The following is a 23,060-nucleotide window of genomic DNA, read 5'->3' on the forward strand; positions in this document are numbered from 1 at the left end:
GGTGGTAGCGGCCGGGGCGGGGCGGGGCGGAAGGGCGCGCGCGGGGCTCGCGGCGCGGAGCGGCGCGCGAGGTGCGTGATGGGGAGGGGGAAGGAGGGGGGGGGAGTCGGCCAGGGCGGGGGGTCGTGGTTTGCTGCTGCCTTATCCCCCTCCCGACCCCGGGATGTGCACCCCCCCCCATGGCCTTACACCCCCCCCGTGGCCTTGCACACACCTCCCCCGGGCCGTAAGCCCCCCCATGGCCGTGCGGGCTTCCCCCGCGCTGTGTGACCCCCGCGTCGGACCGTACACCGCCCCCCCCCCCCCCCGCGCCCCACCTCCCGGGCCGTGCAACCCCCTCGGACCGTATAACCCCCCCCGAACCATGCATACACACACACACGCACACCGGGCCGTAACTCCCCCCCCCCGAGCCGCATAGCAGCCCCCCCAAACTGTACACACACACGCCCCCGGACCGTGCAACGCCCCCCCCCCCCCCCCCCCCCGCCCAGGCCTTGCAACCCCCCATGGCCGTGTGATCCCCCCCTCCCGCTGTGCCCCCCCCCCCGCCTTCCTCCAGGCTGTGCACCCCCCTGGGGCTTTGGGGGGGGCCCACATTTGCCCTCCCCCGCCCCCGGGTAGCACGGAGGAGCTGGGGGGGGGGGGGGGGGGAAGACACACAAACCCTGGGCTGATCCCCCTGCAGGTGTCACCATGTTCGGTTCCTCCCGGGGGGGGGTCCGGGGGGGCCAGGACCAGTTCAGCTGGGAGGACGTCAAGACGGACAAACAGCGGGAGAACTACCTGGGTAAGGGCTGACCTCTCCCCCCCAACCCCCCCCCCCAGCCCCCAGACACAATTTTGGGGTGCGAATGGAGGTTTTTGGGTGCAAGGAATTATTTTTTTCGGGGGGTGTGTGGGGGGGGTTGTCTCGCTCCCTGCAGGGAACTCCCTGATGGCACCGGTGGGCCGGTGGCAGAAGGGGAAGGACCTGACCTGGTACGCCAAGGGCAAGAAGGAGACGGGCCCCCCCTTGTCCCGCGAAGAAGAGCTGGCCGCCGTCCGCCTGGCCGAGCAGGAGGCCATGATGGCAGCACTGTGAGTCTACATCCCCCACTCCCCTTCCCCCCCCCCGCCCCCCGAAAAAAAAAAATAGGAGGTGTGAGGCATGGGCATCCCCCCCGTCACTTGGTTTTTGGTTCTATAGGGGCTACAAGAACGTGAAGAGGCAGCCCACCGGCCTCAGCAAGGAGGTAAGGGGGGGCCACCACGTGGAGATCATGGAATGATGGAATGGTTTGGGTGGGAAGGGACCTTGAAGACCATCTAGTTCCAACCCCCCCGCCATGGGGACACCTCCCACCAGACCATGTTGCTCAAAAGCCCCATCCAGCCTGGTCTTGAACCCCTCCGGTGATGGAGCAGCCACAGCTTCTCTGGGCAACCTGGGCCAGGGGCTCACCACCCTCACAACAAAGAATTTCTTCTTAATATCTCACCTAAATCTCCCCTCTTTCAGTATAAAACCGTTCCCCCTCGTCCCATGGCTCCCCTCCCTGATCCAGAGTCCGTTCCCAGCTTTCCTGGAGCCCCTTGAGGGCCTAGAAGGGGCTCGAAGGTCTCCCCGGATCCTTCTCTTCTCCAGGATGAACCCCCCCAGCTCTCTCAGCCTGGCCTCCCAGCAGAGGGGCTCCAGCCCTCCCAGCATCTCCCTGGCCTGCTCTGGTCCCGCTCCAACAGCTCTGTGTCCTGATGTTGGTGGCCCCAGAGCGGAGCAGAGGGGCAGAATCACTTCCCTTGACCTTCTGCCCACACTTCTCTTGATGCAGCCCAGGATGTGGGGGGTTTCTGGGCTGTGAGCACACATTGTCAACTCATGTTAAGCTTCTTGTCCACCAACACCCCAAAGTCCTTCTCCTCAGGGCTGCTCTCCATCCCTTCCATCCCTTAGCCTGGACTTGTGCTTGGGATGGCCCCAACCCACGTGCAGGACCTTGCACTTGGCCTGGTTGAACTTCATGAGGTTCACATGGGCCCACCTCAAGCCTGTCCAGGTCCTTCTGGATGCCATCTCGTCCCTCAGGCATGTCGACCCCTCTCTATTTTTTGGGGGGGACACACACAGGATGCTCTTCTCCCCCCTACAGGACCTGGCTGAGGTGTGCAAGCGGGATGGCGCCGAGCGGGACGAGAAGGACGTGGACCGGGTGGTGGGCTTGGGCAGCTCCAGGTACAGAGGGGAAAGGCTCCCGCACCAAAATGCCCCATTTCAGGGCAATTTGATTTTTTGATTTTACCATTTTTGTGCTTTTTTTGGTGTTTTTTTTCTCATTTCATGACATCTCTCCCCAGCGGCAGTGCCGGCCGGGTGATGCTCTCCAAGGAGGACAAGGAGGCGGCCAAGATGGGGCTCTCCATCTTCACGGTACGGCGCTGGCCCGGGTCCCGTCTTCCCCATGAGGTTTAAAAAAAAAAAGATGGAAAAAGGCAAAAACCCCTTTTATTTGAAAGCGAAGCTGGTGGTCGTAGCCCAGAGACCTGCAAGATCTCCCCGTGTCCTGCATGCACAGCGTTAATTTGCGGGGTTTTAATTAGGAAGCGGCTCTGGCAGGCATTTAAACGTTTTTCCAAATGTAATTTAAATTTTATTTTAATTTTTTTCCCAAATTTACTATTTAAAGGGACAAAGTCCCCTTTTTCTTGTAATTGGAAGCTACAAGCTCAAAGAGTCACTCCATATTTTCCCCCTCTTTTTCAACCCCAGCACCAGAAAGTCTCCAGCAGCCCCGAGACGTCCGGCTCCAAGAAGAAGCAGGAGAAGGAGGAGAAGGTGGAGGAGAAACGGTGAGGACGGGGACCAACCCTTTGGTGGGAAACCACCAGGAATGGCCATTTTTGGGGGACGGTATTTTGCAAAACGCTTCTCTGGCTCCGTTTGGCATTGGGCTTGTTCTTCATCTGCCCGAAGCACCCCCAAAACTTCTGCTTTGTCCCCAAAATCTTGTGGGTTTTTTTGCAGAGGGCTTCTCCTTGGCCAAGGAGGGATGTGGTGGGATGGACGTGGAGGGAGGGATGAGTTTTTGGAGGAGCCGGAGGGATGCGCAGGGCAGGGATTGTCACTGCTTCATCTCTTCCCCACAGACCAGAGGGCGGCAAGAAATCCAAAAAGGAGAAAAAGAAGAAGAAAAAGAAGAAACACAAGAAGGAGAAGAAGAAGGACAAGCATCACAAGAAGGATGCTGCCCCGTCATCCTCTGATTCTTCTCCGGACCGGGATGAGAGGTAGCTGGGTTTGGATGAAGGCTGTAAGCATCATCGCTGGAAAATGGGATGAAGGATTTAGGAGAGCCACAAGGTTGTAGCTGGCATCAGGATGCCCCGTCGGCATCTCCTGGCTTTCCAAAATCCCTGTTTCATCCCCAAAAAACGGCTTGTCAGTGTCCCTGATGTCCCTGAGCTCACTTTCCCCTCCATCCCCGTAGGCACCACCGAAGGAAAACCCAGCAGCGCCCAGAGCCATCGCGGCACGGTGGCCGGCGGCGGCACGACACGGATTCTTCTGCCAGCAGCCGGGATTCGGGCAGGAGCCCCTCGCGCCGTCCTGCCCGTCGGCGGAGCCGGAGCCGGGATGGCCGTGGTCGCCACCCGTCCCCGCGCCGCAAGGGGAGGAAGAGGAGCAGGAGCCGGTCCCCTCCGTCCCGCGGGGTCAGGCAACGCCACGACACCGATTCGGAGGACTGAGAGGGAGATGATGTTTTTTTTTTTCCAGGGAGATCTCGCATAGGCTATATATTTTTTAAGGTTATTAAATTAAAAAAGCCGCAGCTCTGCGGTTGCCGGGGCTGAGCCTGGCAAAGGGCATTAGGTGTTGCGATGCTGGCTGCCCCTTCCCTGCCCGCGGCTCCTGGTCTTCAACCTGGGGCAGCACCGGCAGCTCTCCCTGTGGTCGATCCCAGCCATGGAGGGGGCAGCAGGCACCCGGGCACCCTTCTCCTCACTCCCTGGATCCATCCATCCATCCAGGCGGGATTTAGCACGGAGGATGCTGTGGGATGGGTGCTGGCACTGGGACGGGGCCGGCTGCAATGCTGGAAATGCTGCGGATGCCTCGTGTTTATGTAAAGAGACTTTGGATACAGTTATTATTATTATTATTATTATGTTTTTTTAATATTTTCTTCCAAAGCCCTCGAGTAGCTGCCAGCAAAGCAGCTGGAGGAGAGTTTGTTTCCTCAAACCCTCCCTGAAGTTCATCAGCTGCAAAATAAAACCCGGGTCTCGCGCACTGCCGGGAGGGTTTTGCATCTTGGAGCCGGTGGGTTTACAGTGGCCGAGCTGTGGGGCTCTCCATGGAGTGATAGGTGCTCGTCATGGGGCAAGGTTGCTCTCTGTGGGGTGATGTGTGGGGCCGCATATGCTCTCTGTGGAGCAGTGGTGCCCTCCACAGGCTATGGGTGCTCTCCATGGGGTGATGGCTTGTCCCCATGGGGCCACACGTGCTCTCCATGGAGCAGTGGTGCTCTCCAAGGGCCATGGGTGCTCTGTATGGGGCAATGGGTCCTCCCCATGGGGCCACACATGCTCTCCATGGAGCAGTGGTGCCCTCCATGGGCTATGGGTGCTCTCCAAGGGCCACAGGTGTTCTTCAAGGGGTGGCAAGTGCTCCCCATGGGGCATCAAATAATCTCCACAAGGCACACATGCACATATGAGCAGGGGAGCTCCCCCTGGAACCCCCAGGAGAGGACAGAGCCCTGCCTGGGCTGCCCCAAGGTGACATTGACCGTCCGCCCCGTCCCCAAACAGCTTTTTAATTTGGGCAGACCCAAGCAGGAGCTGCCATCTCCCTGGTGGGACGTGAAGTGGAGGTGGCTCCATCGCCCCCAGGCTCCTGTGGGGTGGCATAAATCACCACAGGGATGTCCATGCCATGGGGGGGTTCCCCAGGCAATGTCCCCCAGCCATGTCCATGTCCCCTGCATGGGGATGGAGGAGCTTATCTCCTGGGGACCAGTGTGTTTCCAGCCCAAGTTTGTGGAAAATCGGGGACTTTGTGACTCAAGCAGCTGCGGATGAGGGTGATGGATGGTCCTTTTGGTTGAGAAACAGCCTGTTTGAATTAAAAAAAAAAACAGGAAATTGCCCTAATTAAGGGGTGCAAAGAGAACCTCTGAAATAATTCCTGGCTAATGGGGAGAAGATGGATGGGGCTGGGGTGTCTCCCGTAGACATTTGCTCTGGTCATGTCCACCCCACAGCGGGGCAGGGAGCAACCAAGTCTGTTCCCAGCTGGATTTTAAGCCTCAAAACATGAGTATTTATGTGCTTGGCGCACCGAGAAAGGGGAATTTTACATTAATAAATAGAAATATTGATGCAAGCGGAGAGGGATCACCCCGCGTGGCTGCGGAGCATCGCCGGAGTGGCCGTGCCAAGCACAAGGGCCTCGTTTGTGTAATTAATGATGCAATTTCTCCTGCTTAAGACAGGGCTGTTTTGTGTGTTTTGGCAAACAAAAGCCCCCGGCCTCGGTTTTTGAGCTTTGGCAGTGTTGGAGGGGTCTTCTGTCATCTCGGCGCCCGTGCCTTCGCGCTGCCGGGGCAAGGAGGGAGGACGGGAGGACGCGGAGCAGGGCTGCCGGTGCAGGGTGGGACCAGGCGTGCCCCGTGTCAATACAAGGACACCATTCATCATGGCAGGGGGACACGGCGGGATCAGGGCCATGAGCTGAAATAAAGCCCTTCTGTCCCGCTCCCCTCTCGGGGTGCCAGCACGTGCTTAACCCCGCCAACGCGGGCAGCAGGAGATGCTGCAGAGCGGTTCCAAGCTTTGATGATCCCCTCCCCACAACACTTTTTTTTTTTGCGGGGGGGAACAACATCTTGTCAGGGTCACAGGGTTATTCTTCATGGTCTGCCCCAGCTCCAGCCGAGGGACGCAATGCAACACGTGCAAGTAGGGTAGTCCCGGTTCTCCCTGCTGCGCTCTCACCCTGCCCTTACTCACCAGGCTGAGCTGGGGGTCACCCTCTTGGGGATTTTTGGGGGGGGTCCAGGCTGCAACCAGTGCCTGCTGGGAGCATCCCAGCGCAAGGGCAGCGGTGGAGATGGTGGAGCAGGGCTTGTGCTTAACGGGAACTCGGCACCAGGCTGAAAAGGGAACTGTGGGAGCGCTGAAACATCGCAGTGAGCAGAGAAAAAACCCAGAACCCTATGCAAAATCCCAGCATCCCGCTCCCTCCGTGGGTTTCCCCTGCCTTCATCTCCCAGATGGGTGGGATGGATGCTCCCGGCAGAGATAATCCGCACCCACAGCTCGAAGCATGGCAGTCGGTGCCTAAGGGTGTTGATGTACCCAGCCCGATGCCGGAGGGGCTGTGGCACTTCTACCCTGGTGCGGTTCAGCTCGCCCTGGAGGCCTCCCTCTTCCCGGCTTTCCCCAGCCTCGCTGGGAATTTCGTACTCACCCTTTCCCCTCGACCACTTCGTGCTCACCCTTTCCCCTGGATCAGCGGCTAAAATCCCCCCAGGAACCCAGCTGAGGCCAGAATAGAGCAAAGCCTGCGCTGCCCCGGCTGCACAACAGCTCAGGATCTCAGATAACATCAGCACATTCCCCCCATCTCTTCCTCCTTCCAGCAGCAAATCCTGTGCTTAGAGCAGCAGGATCTGTGGCATGGCCGGGGCCTCAGGGGGAAAGCCATCATTTTGGAGGAGCCTCTCCACTGCCCACGGGCTCAGGGTCCCGTCTCACAGCCAGTCATCCACCTTTTTTTAGAGATGGGGGAACAAGAGAGGGGTGAGGGACTCCGCTTACTTCAGCAGCGCAAAGCAACGCCAGCAGACGAGCTGGCCCTTCAAGTCCAATTCCCTCCCAGAACAGGAATAAATAGACGTCCTGCCCCATTAGGCACGCAGAGATCCTGATGCAGAGCTTGAAATTCAAGGCCAGATGAACAGCTTCAAAGAATAACCTGACTTGCAGGAGTTTTGTAATCCCTTGTCATTGGTTGCCTAACACTATTTACCCTTCACGACCGAGACAAGCGCAAGGAATAGACACAGGGTCAGGCAGCTCTTGCTGGGAAACCTGACTAAACCTGACCTCCACCCGCAGCCGCCCCAGGTGAAGACAGGGCAGGAGACACCCGTTTCACTGGAGGAGCCTCTGCACAAGAGAGGACAGTCCTAGAATAAACCCGCGCTCAGGATCAAGGCTGGTCTGGGCACACACGTTAAGCAGGTGCCGTGCTGCGTGAAGGACTCGGAGAGGAAACACAACCTGGGGAGCGAGGGGAAGCGTAATCTGGTGAACAGAGACATCAGGAGATCACCCAAAAGGGTTGCTCAACTCTGAGAAAGCAGACGCCAGCGCAGCCTGCAGTGAGAGCAGCATTCCTGTCTCCTCCTCGCACAGCTGCAGTCCTTTCCAACACCCATCCAAAGCCTCAGGTTTCCCCACCGGTGCAGTTGCTCTCTAACCTGCTTAATAGACCTTTCCTCTTACTTTTCCAGCCTGTGTAAGGGGGAAATCTGCTGCAACTCTGGCCAGAAAAACAGCCGGCAGCAACCTGAGCACGACCATCAGTGATGAGAAGCTGTAGCTGACTGGGGAAGGCAGGACGATCAGCTGGGAGTAGCTCTGTCCCAGATCCAGAGGGGACTGCAGAATGGAAAAATGCAAAACAAAATGTTTAGGAAAGCAGACTTCGTATTTCTCCCCCCAAAACAACACTGCAAATTCGCAAAGCTTGTTATTAAATAGGATCAGCAGGAAGAACAGTGTTGTGGCAAGTGATGGGGCTACTCAAGAAGCTCAACAGATGCCCTTGAGGCAATGGAGGGGACTCCAGCAGAAGCCAACTATCACCAGCCAACAGGACCCAAGAACTGCTGCCTATCTCTTCACCTGCAGGAGCCCAAGGAAGAGAGGAGACATTATTTGGGAAATACAGGAAACATCCTGAAATTTTCATGCAAATTGGGATGTGGCAAAACGCTGGTTGGATCCCCATTAATCAAAGCAGCTGGTACTGTACAAAGAGGATACAAAACAACGTGATACCAGTGCAAGTTTCATGAAACTTTTTATTCAACAAGTATTTCATTATGATTCTGCCAAGATGATCAAATGAACAGCAAGGCATAAAAAACATGAAATAGTTAAGAGATTTTTATTCTAATAGCTTTAATTACAGTGCTTGTTTGTCGAAATGAAAACTGAAAACAAGTATACAAAACAGTTGATTACTAATCGTGTATTGAAAGCAATAAAGGTTTCCACAACACTAAATAAACCAGTTCTGATAGTTCCTCGAGTTAAAGTTTAACAGCTCCAGCTTCTTCAGTGTTTATCAAAATACAAAAGAAAAGTAAAGAGGTCTTTTTTTTTTTTTTCTGATGGCAAATCTGAACCTTGCAGTATGAGGGATGCCAAGGGTTTTCACACATATACAGATATGGGATTGTTCCAAGATGGGATTGAATACTTCTAGAGTGGAATGACTCTCCAAACTCTCATGCTTTTTTTTTTTAATTTTCCTAGACACTATACATAGATGTTTGGTGTTTTTCATGGCAATTCTTACGTTAAGTACAGTACTTTCTGCCTATAGAGCTTAGGACTAGTACAGGCTGTGCTTTCTGTGGAAAGGTTTGCCTTCTGGAGTGGTTTACACACAAGAAAAGTATAAAACACTTTTGACAAATACGACAGGCTAAAAATGTTGACTTCTGGAAATTATTCAAGTTCAATGGAAGCGATAAATCTCACCTGAACCAAAAGTCAGATGTTTAGCATGAGGCTGAAAGCTCATCTAAACCAGGTCCGACAAATCTTTTAACGAGTATGAACAAATATGAGCACATACCATGAGCTACAGAAAGAGCCACAGATCTATTAACTATGATCTGTTCTTTAAGCGGGTGAAGTTAATTGGGTGTCGATCATCGCTTCACCGTTTCAAAAGAATCAAAAGTCACCACATCAGAGCTAGAACAGCGGAAGCTATGTCAAATGTTTGGATCTTGAAGTGTTTTTACTTTTCCTTGACTATTTAAAAAAATACAGAATTCAGGTTAAAAACCAACCACCAAAGTGGATCTCACAGATCTCACAACCCAGCCGAGATAGTATTCAGCTCTACTGCACAAGGACCACTGGCAACCCTTATGTTAACCCACTTAAATCCCTTCCAAGTACTAAACAGTGAGTTGATTCTTTACAATAAAAAAGCTGAGTAATATTGCATAGGAGTACCAGAAACTGCCTCATTGGAAACAAAAACTATTTACATTAAATAAGAAACCTAACTGTTTTCAGGCTTGTATTTGCCACATTTACAGCATGATGCAATATATACTGTGACAAAAGAAATGAAAACAGCTTCCGGCACTCAATACCACAAAGTAGCACAGTTTGCCACATTAGAGTAAAGCGAAGGGCGAATAGGAGGAAATAAGAGGGAGGGGTGGAAAAAGAGGGAAGAGGAAGGTTTATGGTTTCATTTCTGGTTTCGGAGCTGATTGGACAACCAGTCCAGTCCTTCATAGAGACCGTCTCCACTAGTGGCACAGGTTGCCTGGATATACCAGTTCCTGTGACGAAGAGAATGCAGTCCAAGTTTGTCTGTGATTTCTGCTGCATTCATCGCGTTCGGCAGGTCCTGAGGGAAGGAAGAAGAGTCATTTTCTCCCCTACTCGCTGAGAAGAAATGCCCGCCTCCCTACACCATCTTTGATCATCAACTTTAAAGCCATTAAAAGAAAGTTAAGAGCTCTAACAGCTTCTCTTTCAGAAAAACTTAGTGGACTACTTCTATTTTCACATTATTTCCCCTGTACTGACAAAAAGTCTCAAAGGTTCAGCAGTATTGTGGAATATTTCTCTTCAGAAGTACTTCTCTTCAGAAAACAGAAACGAGACAGCTGATGTTTGGATCAAGTCAGCAAGCCCCTCAGTGTTGACCCAAGACCACTTACAATTCAAAGTCCATTTCATTCACTTTCCACTTGGGAAATGTTTTCTGCAACTGCAGTTAAGATTTAAGATCAACTTTTATCATGAAGTAGCACTCGCCTTAGTACTGCTTCTGTTTATAGGCCACCTTTCCTGGTCCTAGGCAAGACTTATGGCTTTTCTTTGCCCCTTACAGCTGAGCCTGTGGAGTGATGAGGCAGGATGCTACTTCTTCTATAAATTTACTAGTCATATTTAAGACCCTTGACATTTAGGTTTAAGCTACCAAGGCCTTTACAAGCAATAGAAGGCCGAAGTCTCAGCTAGCTTTGTGGCCTGGAACAATACAGCCCACAGGTCAACACAAGTACGTTAAAAGTCAGACCAGTGCTTCCACCAACACCAGCAACGCCCTCAAAGACCCTAACTGAAGAATTCAGGGAGGTTCTGGCATTCCGGCCTTTCTGTCTGTTTGGAGGAAGCTTGGGCAGGGGCTGTACTTAAGCCGCGCCAACCTTAAAAATTAAACTGGTAGATTTCTTCCTTAAAATTGAAAACGCAAGCATTTCTAGTACCGAGACTGTTTAGCAGGATGCTCCTTTCAGATGAGAACAGTGTAATTCAATCTATGGCGTTGCTGTCTTCAACAAAAGTGAACGGACATTTACTGAGAGCTTATTGATTATTACATTGAAAACATGAACATCAAGTTCAAGATCTAGCACTCACAAGTAAGTTGTACGTTTTCAAGAATTCTTACAGAAAGACACTTGGGCATACCTGTTTGTTAGCAAACACTAATAAAACAGCATCTCTAAGCTCATCTTCTGCCAACATTCTCATAAGCTCTTCTCTGGCCTCGTTCACTCGTTCTCTGTCATTACTGTCAACCACAAAAATCAGACCTAGAAATAAGCAAACAATCAGAATAAGCGTACACCAGAAGTTATTTCCAAATGATACCTACTTCCAGACATCAGAACTAAGCTTTGAAGAAAAAAAAATAATGCAAAACAATTCAGTATATATCAGAAAAATACAGTTTTGTTATTATTGTAATCTCATGTCTGAGAGAAAGCCTGTTTTTGCTCAAAGCTGATGTTAGTTTGTATTTGTGTTTTTGGAACCTGTGCGCTTCGTCTACATAGCCACTCAATATTTTCCAGTGAGTAGCAACTCTTGAAATCCTGTGACAGGACTCAAAGCCATGCACACTATAAAGGCGCAGCAGTGGAAGAAGTGACAAACTCTCAATCCATGGGGCTGTTAGAGCTTGTAGTAAAGACTCCGCTTTGAAGTGAGGCAGAGAGCTGTGATGCTTACAGAAGAAAAGCAAAATTCTGGACTCGCCCTGAGTCAGATGGACAAGGAAGACTGGTTTCTAGATTTCTTCCCATCCCTCTTTGAACCTGCACTAGTTTAACAGCAGAGCCACACACAAACACATCCTTTTATAATAATAAATATTCCCCCTTGCCCCGCAAGATTATCGTAGTAAGGGTATTAAAAAAAACCAAAACTTTTTAGATTCTGGAATCCTGCAATTTAAGCGTTTAGACTCACCTTGTGTGTTCTGGAAATAATGGCGCCAGAGTGGTCTGATCTTATCCTGGCCGCCTACATCCCAGACTGTGAAGCTAATGTTCTTGTATTCTACTGTTTCCACATTGAAACCTAAAATAGAAATTGTTGACAAAAACCTCAGTTAAACATACTTGTCCCCAGACCTACTTTCTTTACCAAGTCACACTCAGACTGTCATTACTAGAAACATTACCTTAAAATTTACATCTACTTTAAATAAGGAGAATCTTACATTGAAGCCCTTAGACAAACATGGGTTCTCTCAAACTCCTGCTCCCACCCCCGCCCCAAACTAAGGCACAGCTGTAATTGCCACCTGAGCAGCTAGAAAATGCAGAACAAACTATGTTACATCAAAAAAAATAAAAACAGGCTTTAAGGACTGCAAATAAAGGATGTCTCTGATCACACAGTTCTCAAAAAAAATGGAGTCACCCTCGGTTTCTCAGTCTAATCTCACTGATGCCACAGCAGGCTTAGCAGGGCAGGCTGCCATTCTGTGGCCTGTGAAGGGTTTTTCCACAAATGACTGAAGAGATGGAATGGAGTGAAAAAACAGAGTAATATAATCTCCTCCCATGCCGGAAAGATCAGCTGTGCCATCTTCATACCATGGTTTTAGCAAGTGTTTGTTCTAACAGTCAAGTCAGGGCACAGCACTAAGTCACTTAAATTAACAGAGTGGCAGCTGAGATAAGATCCTACTGCAAACAATAAGACTCAAATCTCAAAGCAAGCAGTTATACAAATGTAAAAATCTTACCTATAGTAGGAATAGTAGTTACTATTTCACCAAGTTTAAGTTTGTACAAAATAGTAGTCTTTCCCGCAGCATCCAGACCAACCATTAGAATACGCATTTCTTTTTTGCCAAAAAGGCCTTTGAAGAGGTTAGCAAAAATATTTCCCATGCTTGAGATATGTTCTCACTGTCCAGTGAAGTCTAGAGGAAAAAGATCACAGTATCACTCATGAGTTACCAATGGCTGGGTTCTGACCAGGGCATAATCAACCACCAAAAAAAAAGTATCAAATAATATGAATTCTTTAGACACCCTGAAACCACCACCATACATTATTTTTCCCCATACTGAAGCCATACAAAGATGAACAGATACGCCAAAACTTACTCCATATAAAAAGACATGGCTCCGAGTGCTTTAGATCTTTCAAACGTTCTTTCAGAGATTTTAGTATTAAACACCATTCTCAAACTTTTGTTTGCAAAATTGATGGTTTGCTTTCAACGCAACTAACCACTTCACATACTTTGTCCTCCATTGTTATGGGATAACTTATCTGCGGCCTAAAGTGTCACCATAAAATACACTTTTTCTAATTGACCTGCAGTTAAAAAAACATTTTAAACGTGTGCTCATCTCTTGCTGCTTAGTGTACCTATAGCTGGTCCTTCTTGTGCGAAGGAAATTCAGAATACAGCTTGGATTCTCCCTTACTCAAAACAGTTTCCTTCCTCTCAAACCCCGAGGAAATGGCCTGCGAGCACACTGTAAATACAAAGCAGTATTACTTTCATTAACATCAGGAGGGAAGCCTTCCCTAGGAAGCAAATTCACATTTACTGAAACTTAACTATTGAAAATTAATAGCCACATTAAGCCAGACAGGTTTAGAAACAAATGCTTCCTCCTCCCCTGCGAACACTTCTCCTTGGACGCTCAGAATTGATTAAAAACATCGTCAGAAGCTTCCTGTTTAGGAACTGGAGAAACTGCTTCTCTGCTCCAGCCCTCAGAGACGCTTCCCTGTGCCCTTGGGATGGGATCCACCCCACCACAACTTGTCCACTTCTTCCACAAATTTCCCCCCCTTCCCGTACTTACTACTACACAGCTCACAGCAAGTTTGAAATCACCAAAAGAACCATTATTCTGCTCACGTAAGGCAAGAAAAAAATCAGCCTGAAAGCTTTACAGTGGGGTGCAGATGAGGACGTTATGTGGCGATAGTGCCGGTTCACACCTCTACTGCTGCTTTGTCTAGGAGCTCTCAGATGTCAGTTTGAAAAGAAAGAGACTGAGCCCAGCTGAAAATACAAGCTTAAGACAGTAGAAGCACTCACAGCCAAGAGGTGTAACATTCAAAGGACCGGTTTCCTGTAAACCAAGTCACACAATTTAAAGCGCAATATGAAGTATGAATCATCTCCTGAAGATACTCTGCATTTCATGATGAAGCTGTGTGCTTGAAGCAAAATTCTCACTGGAAATAGACTTTACAGAATATTTAAGACCATTAAAACAAGCTTTGAACCGAAAAGCACACCACAGAACAAGAATCTTGTTCTGCTCTGTTTGCTAGGGATGTATGAAGCCTGGCTTCCTCACTCAGCCCTGGGACAGGTCTAAGCAGTTCTGCCCTCCTCAGGAAGCTTTGCTGGATACAATTTTTAACCCAAAAGTTAAGCACTGTAACATTAACTAGGTCACATGTCTTGGCACAAGCAGCTCCACCGTGAAGTTCAGAGTCCACTCCAGAGTTCCCGAAATGACATCAATCACCACTTCAACTCACTCAAGTAACATGAGTCAAAAATTCATTTATTTTATATGGCTGAAGCTCAACGCGATTGAAACTTTAAAGCTGTAAACCAGACAGGGCCGCTCGGGGATTAAAACCAAACAGAAGGTTTAAAAGGTCTAATATTCCACCATTTCCTTCATATTTCTGAAGCACGACCAAGAATATTCAACTCCCACTGGAATACACGAAAGCTGTATAAACAGGAAAGTTAATTAGGAAGCAGAGAAAACAGTTTTGCTAGAGTCCCTGTTTATCCAAATCACTCACACAGCAGGAAACCTCACTCCCCAGCCCACAACAGCAGCCCTTACTGGGCTGGAGGGGAGGGAGGCTGTAAAGCTTTCCTTTGTCCAGCTGCTCACGCTTCCTCTATCTTCCGCTTCAACTGAAATGCAACAGTCAGAATTGAACTGTAACCTTTTACCAGAGCTCTTGTAACCCTCCAAAACGAGTGTAAGAACCTCTGTAGCAAGAGAACCTTACAAGCCCTCCAAAAGAATGTGTTTCTTTATGTTTAAAAGTGTAATAGGTTCTTAAACGCTTGGGTCAACAGCAGTAATCAGGTAACACAGCAAAATCTTAGCATTTACATCCACAACATCTTTCCACACCCTGAAGAAGTCACAGTCTGCTGAACAAGTTGCTTACACCTGGCACTAACAGTAGCAAATCCCGTTAGATTCTTGTTCTCCTGGCAGCTATTTCCAGGTCAATCTGCCCTCCACCACCGAAGCTGCTTTTGTACCATCCATTCTCCCTAGTTTTACTTTTTGTGAAGAATAAGAAGTTAAGACACGTTTAAATGCTTTGCTTCCATTTTCTTCTTGTTCTCTTCCACATTCCTACCATCAAAACCGCTTCTGTAACTTATTTGATACTTCAGGGTAGGTGACACTGCAGAAAGTCTGATTTATTTTTACAGGCAGTTAACAGTAGTTTACAATCCACACCTGGAATAGAAGTGCGTTTAGATGTTGACTAGAAAGTAGCAGTATCATTGCTGTCTAAAAGAAAAACACCAGGAGAAACTCATCTGCAGAACTCCCACAAACCATTGTGGGTCCTACCAGTGACCTGTTGGATGCTGCTGGAGGAAGAGAGAGGGCCTTTGCCTTCCCCATCGGGGGCACCATCCTCCAACCAGCAGCTAGAATCACGTGTTCATCTATTGCCACAGAAAAGGAAATCTTACTCCCACGGTTTTGTACACTACACTCCTCTCCCTACACTGTCCCTAACAGTATTTCATGACTATTATCTAAGCAAAAGCACCTTGAGTTCCTTCCTCTGTATCAATGAAATCCTCAACCCAGTCATCATCATCACAACTGACCAGCCACCAGGTTTTGTGGTGGCTTTGTGACCATTCCTGCTGCCCAACAGCGCAGACGCTACCACAGCAGAAACTGCCGGGACAGTTTAGAGCTGCTTCCCAGGACTTCGCTGCCACCCATTAATGCAACTCAGCTGAGAGATCACGCGATTACTTCCAGTGTACTTCAGAGCGGAATCTGCTTACTTTAATTCTCATTTCAGTCCGCTAGTTGGACCACGAGAACTAACATAGACAGTCTGAAAATACAAGGAAATTTAAGACCCTTTTAGGTTAACCAAGGCATGTTCAACATTTGCAATCTATATCAAGACTTGCCAATATACTGCCTATATTCTCTACTGAAGCTTAACTTGCTCTTTTCCTCAACCCAAATGTTGTCAGTAATTGCTACACTGATCATTTTACAAGCACAAGTTCAATAAAACATAAAAAGACTAGGCTTGCGAGCTGTTTGTAGTACTTCAGCATATCTTCAAAAGAGGTATCTATCAGCTAAGTAGGAGGATTTGTGTATGAAAGGGAACAATTTGAATAAACGGCACAGACTATTTTTGCAGAGCGTAGGGTGCTTCAGCTTCCAGAAATGGAAGCTCACCACCTCTCACCAAACCCTGATCACCCCCAAACTGAACTCTCTGTATGACTCTTGTTTCTCCCTGCTCATCGAAGCCCACACCTTAACATAGTCTCCTCCACCTCAAGATCCTCACAGCACTAAAAACCTGTTGGGCTGGTTCAGGTAAGATATAATGCACCACGGGTAAACATCGAGAAAGACATTCACTGCATAAGACTGCAGTTTTGTTTCAGGAAACAAGGTATTTTCAGCAGCCTGTTTTCTAGTAAGTGATATATTTAGATAAGCAATTAGGAGAACAGGCAGCCTTTTTTTCAGAAAGGCTCAGTGTAATGAGTTAAAAATGAATGAGTGTCTGCAGTTGCTGGCAGCCTGCTGTCTGTTAAAGCAATACGGCCCATGAGTAAGAACTAGAATTTGCCTTTATTAATTGTAGGTGGTTAGAATAAAAGCTCTGAGGAGTATCTCAAGGCCAAAGATCATTCAACACTTAATCTTCTGCAGCATTTTATATTTAACTGTACGTTAATGCATTTTAATGCCATTTCATTCAGGCTGCTTATCTTGAGAAGTCAAATACGATTCGTGACCTCCAAACTTCTCAGATGAGCTGTGAGCTAACAAGCCATCCTACACCAGTATGACCAGAAGGGTATGCAGTATAGAAAACATAGCTACATCTTGAACTCTCTGCATAACCTTAGTTTTGCACCTCTGGAAAAGTTCTTTTCGACCATATAGAGATTAAACTTCACTGAGCCAGGAGTTGTGGCAAATGCCACAGTTTCATTCAGGTTTATACCATTCCTTTAAACACACCATAGCAGACAAAAACCAGAGGCCAAGACAGAGGATGCCATATGCAATAGTTAGTCAAATTACGCCTACAGTATAGAAATACATTTATTTCACTTCTACGTATCAGCACTTACCACATTAAGGCTCCCACAGTGAAAAAAATAATGCCCAAAACTTTTCAAGTGGCATAACCAAACTTTCTGGGCACAATCATTTTGGCAATCTGTTCTCTATAGCTGAAAAATACCAGCAGCAATGAAGATCAGTCAAGAAAAGCTTAATTCTGTCCCTTCTCTGCACAGCACACTGAGATACAGAGGTACAGAAGGGATTTGTTGTCTCTGGGAACAATTACATCTCCCTAGGACTTTCATATCTTGTTTTAAATGCCCGTTTCAAGGAGAGACAACATGGTGCCACTACCAATGACTAACTGCATTACGCAGTGATTATCAGGCAAAATATTAATGCTAAAGCACAAGCTGAAACCCCTAACAGTTGCAGATTTACCAAAAAGCTTTTTCCTAGTAGCTTTCTGCACCTTGTTCTATTTGCTTAGACACCTACAGCAAGTAAAACTGGTGCACTTACAATTTACTACCAAAAGTACATCTCCATTTAAAGGAAAGTCTATTTGACACTGGCCTAAACATTAACTCCACCTCTAATACAATTAGAAAAACCCATAATTCCTAACCTGGTATTAACACACTAGTTTTATCAGTTACGGGAGAACAAAAATTGATAATTTGTTATTTAATAGAATATTGATTTGAAATCCAGTCAGTTATCACAAGTTGGCTTGTATCATGTTTCCACTTTACAGCATTCTAGAAGGTTTTAAATTAAAACGTCAAGAGAAAGAAAACATTCGTACAAAAGATCAAACCCATGTGTAAACAAGAGGTGAGAAAGCTTTTTTTTTTCCTAAAAAAAAAAAATCAAGTTCAACAGCTGTTACCTGCAAGAACAACTGGCAAATAATTTAAAGTGCAAATCTAAGATGGCAGCTTGTTCTTTACAGTATAAAGTGTGATTTAGAAGAGAATGTGAGAAGTGATCCAACGAGAATAGAACACTGCTAAAATTTAGGATTAATCTTGGGCCTCAGCATTTCACACCACCACTCAGCAGACACAGTCAGTTAAGTACAGCTGCATTCTTTTGAACTTGAAGTAATTTCTTTAAAGATTAAAGTGTTCTGTTACAGCAAGTTGTGAAAAACGCTCTTGATGAAAACACTTCTTTTTATATAGCCAGGGTGGCCCAATACATGACTATTCAAGTACAGTTATATTCAACTATTTTTAGAAATTGTTTACTGGCCTTTCATATCTGATAACCTGAGTGAAAGATGACTATGTATCAACTCAAGCCCTTTAACTTCAGGGCCTTAACAGTGGAATTTAGCTTAAATAATTTTGATTTGAATTACCTGAGACTTCAGACCATTCCATCACTAGGTATGGAATAGATGCAAAATGTAGGAGTAGCTAACAAGTAGGCTAGGCTCTTTTATCAGCAGGGGATTATCTTCGACTTAAAAATCACCATTAATAAAGGCCACCTCAAGAACTTCTTCTCAGAGCTTTTCAGTACTACCAAGTCCCAACTCCTTCATAGGGGAGTGTTAACTGTGGAGATCAAAACTAACCACTGCAACAGTTTTCCCCACTTCACAATGGATGCAATTCTGCCAGGCACGAGATGCAAAAGGTGTCCTAAATTATCATATTATCAGAGATGTTAGAGGAAAAGTACTGGCATTGAAGCGTTATGTGAAATACAAGTTAAAAGGTATGTAATTGTACTCCCATCTAAAGAGGGATAGATGGATTTGGCCACCAAAGGCTGGCAGTGACCAAATAAAATGGGCCCAGATGCACATGGCATGTTCAAGGCAGATGGAGGACAAGTCAACCTCAAGATAGAAGTTAGGTGAAAGAAGATCCAACTCGGAGCTGCTCCTTATGTAGCACCTTCATTTAACCTAAGTAGGTTGAACATCTTGCTGTCTATACACATTACCCAGACAGCACATCTTCCACATGCTGTAACGTTCTCTTGAGAGCGCTGGGCTCAGAGTGGCAGGAAAACAGAAAGTATTTCCACTCACAAGATCAAAACAAGGGCAAAAGAGGGAAAATTTCCTTTGGGGTCATGCCTACTTCTTCTCAGACACAAGAACTCACTCCTAAAAATATCAGTCAGAATAAAAGAGTCAGTATCAAGCAAAGAGAGTGGGTTGTTTGACTTAATACTCAAAACCCAAATACAGTTATTGTCTTAGTCTCACCTTCAAGCAGGAGCAGCAAGCTACTTCTGTTTCACAGCAAAATCTCTAACTATTTTAAACAGTTATAGACACCACGCATAACTCAACAGCATGCAAAACAACAGATAGGAAAAAACACATCTGGTCTGAGAAATATTTTATTTAAAGGATAGGTTGACAGGCGGGAAGTACAGAAAGAGTTGCTGTTCATGCTTTTAGACAAAGCACATACATCACTTCCCTGAGGCCCACCTGTAGCTGCTCCGGAAATAAAACGGTGCCAACAATGTAGCTGTGACACCCCAAGTGAATATGCGACTTCATATTCACCTGTTAAACAGTGGGTACGCTGCCATTGAGAACTGGTTATTACAAAGCATTTCTTTTCAGATAAGCAGTGCACAGTTTTTTGAGCCTGAACTATCCACAAGTTCAAAATCTTAACTTTTAAGCCAAATATCCTGTTATTCATTCCCAGTAACCGGGCAGTAAGTCAACATTTACACTCATATTACAAATGGCAAGAACTCACATGAGAGCTTCGGTAATGAAATTGGCTTTTGGTTTGGGGAAAACGTCAAAGCAGAGCCTACGCAGCTAGCTGTTAGGTACAAGATCAGTGTATGAATAAGAGCTATATTAGACATGAGATTTTTTATTAGAATTGAAGTATCAGCAGAAGTAGCACCACAGCCCTTCAATGTTTGCATGTGTTAGAAACAAGAAATAAAATTGGATACTCAGGAGCAGAAAGAAGAAAATGCTGAATAATACAGAAAAACAGCTGCTGTAGTAGGAAGCTGATTATAAACTACTTTACTCATCAGTTAAAGAAAGGGAATAATGGCCGAGGACTGTGCTAGCTCTAATACAAACTCTGTAGCATTTCAGTAGCAAAACTTTCAAGAGATTTCTAAAAAAGGTATGAAAACTATTCCTTTCCAGAAAAAGTTAATTTATGTTCGCCATATTAACAGATCTCAGGAGCTTCTATTTCTAAAGCGATCCTTTATTTTTAAAGAAAAGTGGTTCTTTAAACTTCACCACTGCAAATTCAGATGGAGTCTTGCGTTGTGAGCTTTTTGTCCTTTCACCAATTTATGTAATCAATAGCTTATCTGATAATTGCACCTCGGCAAGACGTATGAATTCTACTGCTTAAAGCAGGCTTTCAAACAGGTGTAATTGGAGCACAACACAATTTGGTGAATTATAAAGACTGGAATCCAGCCCCCTACTCCCACACACACTTTGTTTGCCTTGAAAAGCTGTGACTAGTCCTGCCCCCAACTTGGTCAGCATGACTAACACAGACGGGGAACTAAGCGCACTGAGCAAAAACACACCACTCCTGCCCAGTCCCTTTTCAGATTCCAACTGTATTTCACAACTAGGCAATCTGAAAAATTCAGCAAATGCCTCAGACCATGGGGGACTGATTTATGTTCTGGTGTCTGCCTTTTAACACCATCCAGCAACTATTATGTATACCACAGACTATAGCAGCAAAGGCTATTCCGAGTGGAGGTGACATCTGCTTAAGCCATTTTTACTCCTGATGCTCCACCACAGTAGAAGCGTCAATAAACTTGGCAAAGCAATTGAGTTTAAGAGGTTCAAGTGAGGCAAGTTTCCTCACCCTTTCACCCAATGTAATTATTACAACAGAGAAAGCAGTCCAACAGGGTTCGCAAGCACTGCAGATGTGTTTTTAACAGAGGAAGTCAGAGGCATCATACCAGCCTCATAAACTTTCCTTTTAGAGAATTCTCTTCTACATCTGTAAGATTGTGAGTACTTATGCTGACCATTTGATTGTAAAACCCATGAATAAAAGCTAAGAAGAAATCCAATAGTTCAGCTACAGTTCCTTTCTCCTACATAAGTGCTCCAAATCAGTAGCAAAAATAGTAATAACGATATTGCCAAATGACCTTGGACAATTTACTTTGACTCGATTTCTTTGCCTGAAAAATAAGGTTAATAGAATATCCTGCAAACGGATGTTGTAAGTCTTGCCGTTTGCAAAACAAAGTTCAAAGTATTATATAAATAGTTCGCATTTTAGTTATTGACAAAGTTACATTTCAAAGCAAGACCTCTGGATACGACTCTAATCAACCTGTGGAATTTGGTTTAGCAAGAGCCAAGCAGCAAAGCAACAAGGTCAATGTCAAACACAACATTTAGGCAGTTTTACGACCCAGCAGAGTTTTAGTTGCACTCTCCTCCATGAAAACGTTCACATAGCTGACCTATCACTTTATCAGACAGAGGTTATCAGCCCAAAGTATCATGTTAACTACTGACAGAGACAGGATATAGTATTTTCAGACAGAATATAACATCCTCCCACCGGGAGCTGCTATGCCAAGGTAAAGTAATCTCCTAGACCACTAAACCCAAGCCACTGATGGTAAAAAGAGTCTGCTCCAGGCTAAAGCTCAACTTATCATCACCCCCTCGGCCCAGCCGAAAGCCCAACTCAGCAGCCAAGAGCTTACAGGAAAATAACCTCTCTCCTACGAGTTTCATCCGAGCCTCATTTCCCCTACCGAGCTACCAGATCTCCGAGGTCTGCTACGATAAGGGTTTTCGGGGGGCGGGAGAGGAAAAGGAGGAAATACTTCTCTCTTCGGACGCGCTCCCGGGCGGGGCAGAGGCCGGAATGAGCGAGTTTGGGGAAGGGAGGAGAAGGCCATCCCGCCGCATCCCCTCTTAATTCCTCCGGCAGGGGGAGCGGCGCCGGGGCCTTGTGCAGCTGCTGGGGAGTTATAGCGGTTCCCCCCCCACCTCCTCCCCTCGCCCCTGCCCACGCCTCCCCAGCAGAGAAGAGAAAGGGCTGGCACCCACCCCGGCCCGGCCACCCAGCCCCAAAGGCCTGAGTAGGTGTGTGTGTCGGGGGGGAGGTGGATGGGGCAGCGCTCCAGCCAGGCCCGCCGTTCCCCAAGGCCCGGCGCTGCGGCCTGGCTGCGGCTTCCTCCCGCCCGCTGAGGAAGGCGACAGCGGTGGTGGGTAGGGAAAGAAAGAAGGACGGAAAAAAGCCCCCGCCACGACCCGCCGCCCCCTCCTCCCCTCAGCGACAAGGCCGCGGCGCCTCACAGCCGCCCCGCGGGCCGCCGCCCGCAGGGTGTGGGCGGCGGAGATGGGGGGGATGGAAAGCGGGGCGGCGGACTGAAGCGAAGGGAAGGGAAGAGGAAGGTGTCGGCGAACCCACCGGCGATCAGCTTGGCTGCCCCCCGGGCAGTGGATACGGCTGTCCTCGGGCTGTCCCGCTCGGAGCCGGCCTCCCCCTCCTTGCGCCTCTCGCCCGCTCTCCGCCCAGGCAACACAAGATGGCGGCGCTCGGCGGCCACGTCAGTGCCAGCCCCGCGCGCGGCACGACGGGTAACCGAGGAGGGCAGCGGCGGGAGGGGGCGTGGCCTCGAGGGGGAGCGGGCGGGACCACGGGGGGAACTGCAGCGCTGGAACTGCGGGGGGGCGTGGCCAGAAGCATGGCCACGCCCCCACACGGACACCACGCCCCCTGTGTTGCCCCGCCTCGCGGCTCGTGACCTGGGCCGCGGTGTGTGCGCGGGGGCGGGCTCGTCCCGTACAGATCTATCTATACATTTTTATATATATTTATATAAATATACATTTAAAAGCGGCCCGCGCATCCCGCCGCGGGGTTGGTGCGTGTCTGACAGTGGCAGCGTGCCCCCCCCCCCGCCCCCTTCATACTCATCGACTGCATATTTACTATGTCGGGAAGAAAATCCTTACTTTTCTAATGCTCTTTCATCCAAAATAAAGTGGGACTGCGGCTTCTGCTGTCACTTCAGTCCGCCAAGGAAGGTGTCGTGGTTTAACCCCAGTTGGCAACCAGGGCCACAAAGCCGCTCGCCCTCCCTTCCCACCCACCCCCCCCGTTTGGTTGGGAAAGAGTCGGAAAATTGTGGGAAAACTCACGGGTTGAGATAAAGGCAGTTTAACCAGTAAAGCAAAAGCTGCGCACGCAAGGAAAG

At 47.9% G+C, this 23,060-nt stretch overlaps 2 protein-coding genes across 2 annotated transcripts; one reads left to right on the forward strand and one right to left on the reverse strand.

Annotated features, from left to right (window-relative positions):
- Positions 1–11: 11 nt before the first annotated feature.
- On the forward strand, positions 12–4,267 carry C2H1orf35 (chromosome 2 C1orf35 homolog). Its single transcript, XM_054189592.1, has 9 exons — positions 12–71; positions 689–790; positions 927–1,080; positions 1,190–1,235; positions 2,130–2,212; positions 2,335–2,407; positions 2,747–2,826; positions 3,124–3,264; positions 3,465–4,267. Exons 2-9 carry the CDS (start codon positions 697–699, stop codon positions 3,721–3,723), a joined length of 930 nt encoding a protein of 309 aa, XP_054045567.1. The 5' UTR covers positions 12–71; positions 689–696; the 3' UTR covers positions 3,724–4,267.
- Positions 4,268–8,049: 3,782 nt separating this feature from the next.
- On the reverse strand, positions 8,050–22,428 carry ARF1 (ADP ribosylation factor 1). Its single transcript, XM_054189601.1, has 5 exons — positions 22,271–22,428; positions 12,287–12,466; positions 11,503–11,613; positions 10,720–10,844; positions 8,050–9,646 (listed from the first exon to the last, which is right to left on the reverse strand). The coding sequence occupies exons 2-5, from the start codon at positions 12,432–12,434 to the stop codon at positions 9,485–9,487; spliced, it is 546 nt and encodes a 181-aa protein (XP_054045576.1). The 5' UTR covers positions 12,435–12,466; positions 22,271–22,428; the 3' UTR covers positions 8,050–9,484.
- Positions 22,429–23,060: the final 632 nt, after the last annotated feature.

The sequence above is a fragment of the Rissa tridactyla genome, chromosome 2, assembly GCF_028500815.1.
Source record: "Rissa tridactyla isolate bRisTri1 chromosome 2, bRisTri1.patW.cur.20221130, whole genome shotgun sequence".
Lineage (NCBI taxonomy): Eukaryota > Metazoa > Chordata > Aves > Charadriiformes > Laridae > Rissa > Rissa tridactyla.

Coding starts and splice junctions, on each gene's coding strand:
- ARF1 (XM_054189601.1), bottom strand. CDS start 12,434: ATGGGAAATATTTTTGCTAACCTCTTCAAAGGCCTTTTTGGCAAAAAA. Junction 10,845..11,502: donor TTATTTCCAGAACACACAAG/GTGAGTCTAAAC, acceptor GCTTATTTCTAG/GTCTGATTTTTGTGGTTGAC. Junction 9,647..10,719: donor TAGTGTTTGCTAACAAACAG/GTATGCCCAAGT, acceptor TCCTTCCCTCAG/GACCTGCCGAACGCGATGAA.
- C2H1orf35 (XM_054189592.1), top strand. CDS start 697: ATGTTCGGTTCCTCCCGGGGGGGGGTCCGGGGGGGCCAGGACCAGTTC. Junction 1,081..1,189: donor GAGGCCATGATGGCAGCACT/GTGAGTCTACAT, acceptor TTGGTTCTATAG/GGGCTACAAGAACGTGAAGA. Junction 2,408..2,746: donor TGGGGCTCTCCATCTTCACG/GTACGGCGCTGG, acceptor TTTCAACCCCAG/CACCAGAAAGTCTCCAGCAG.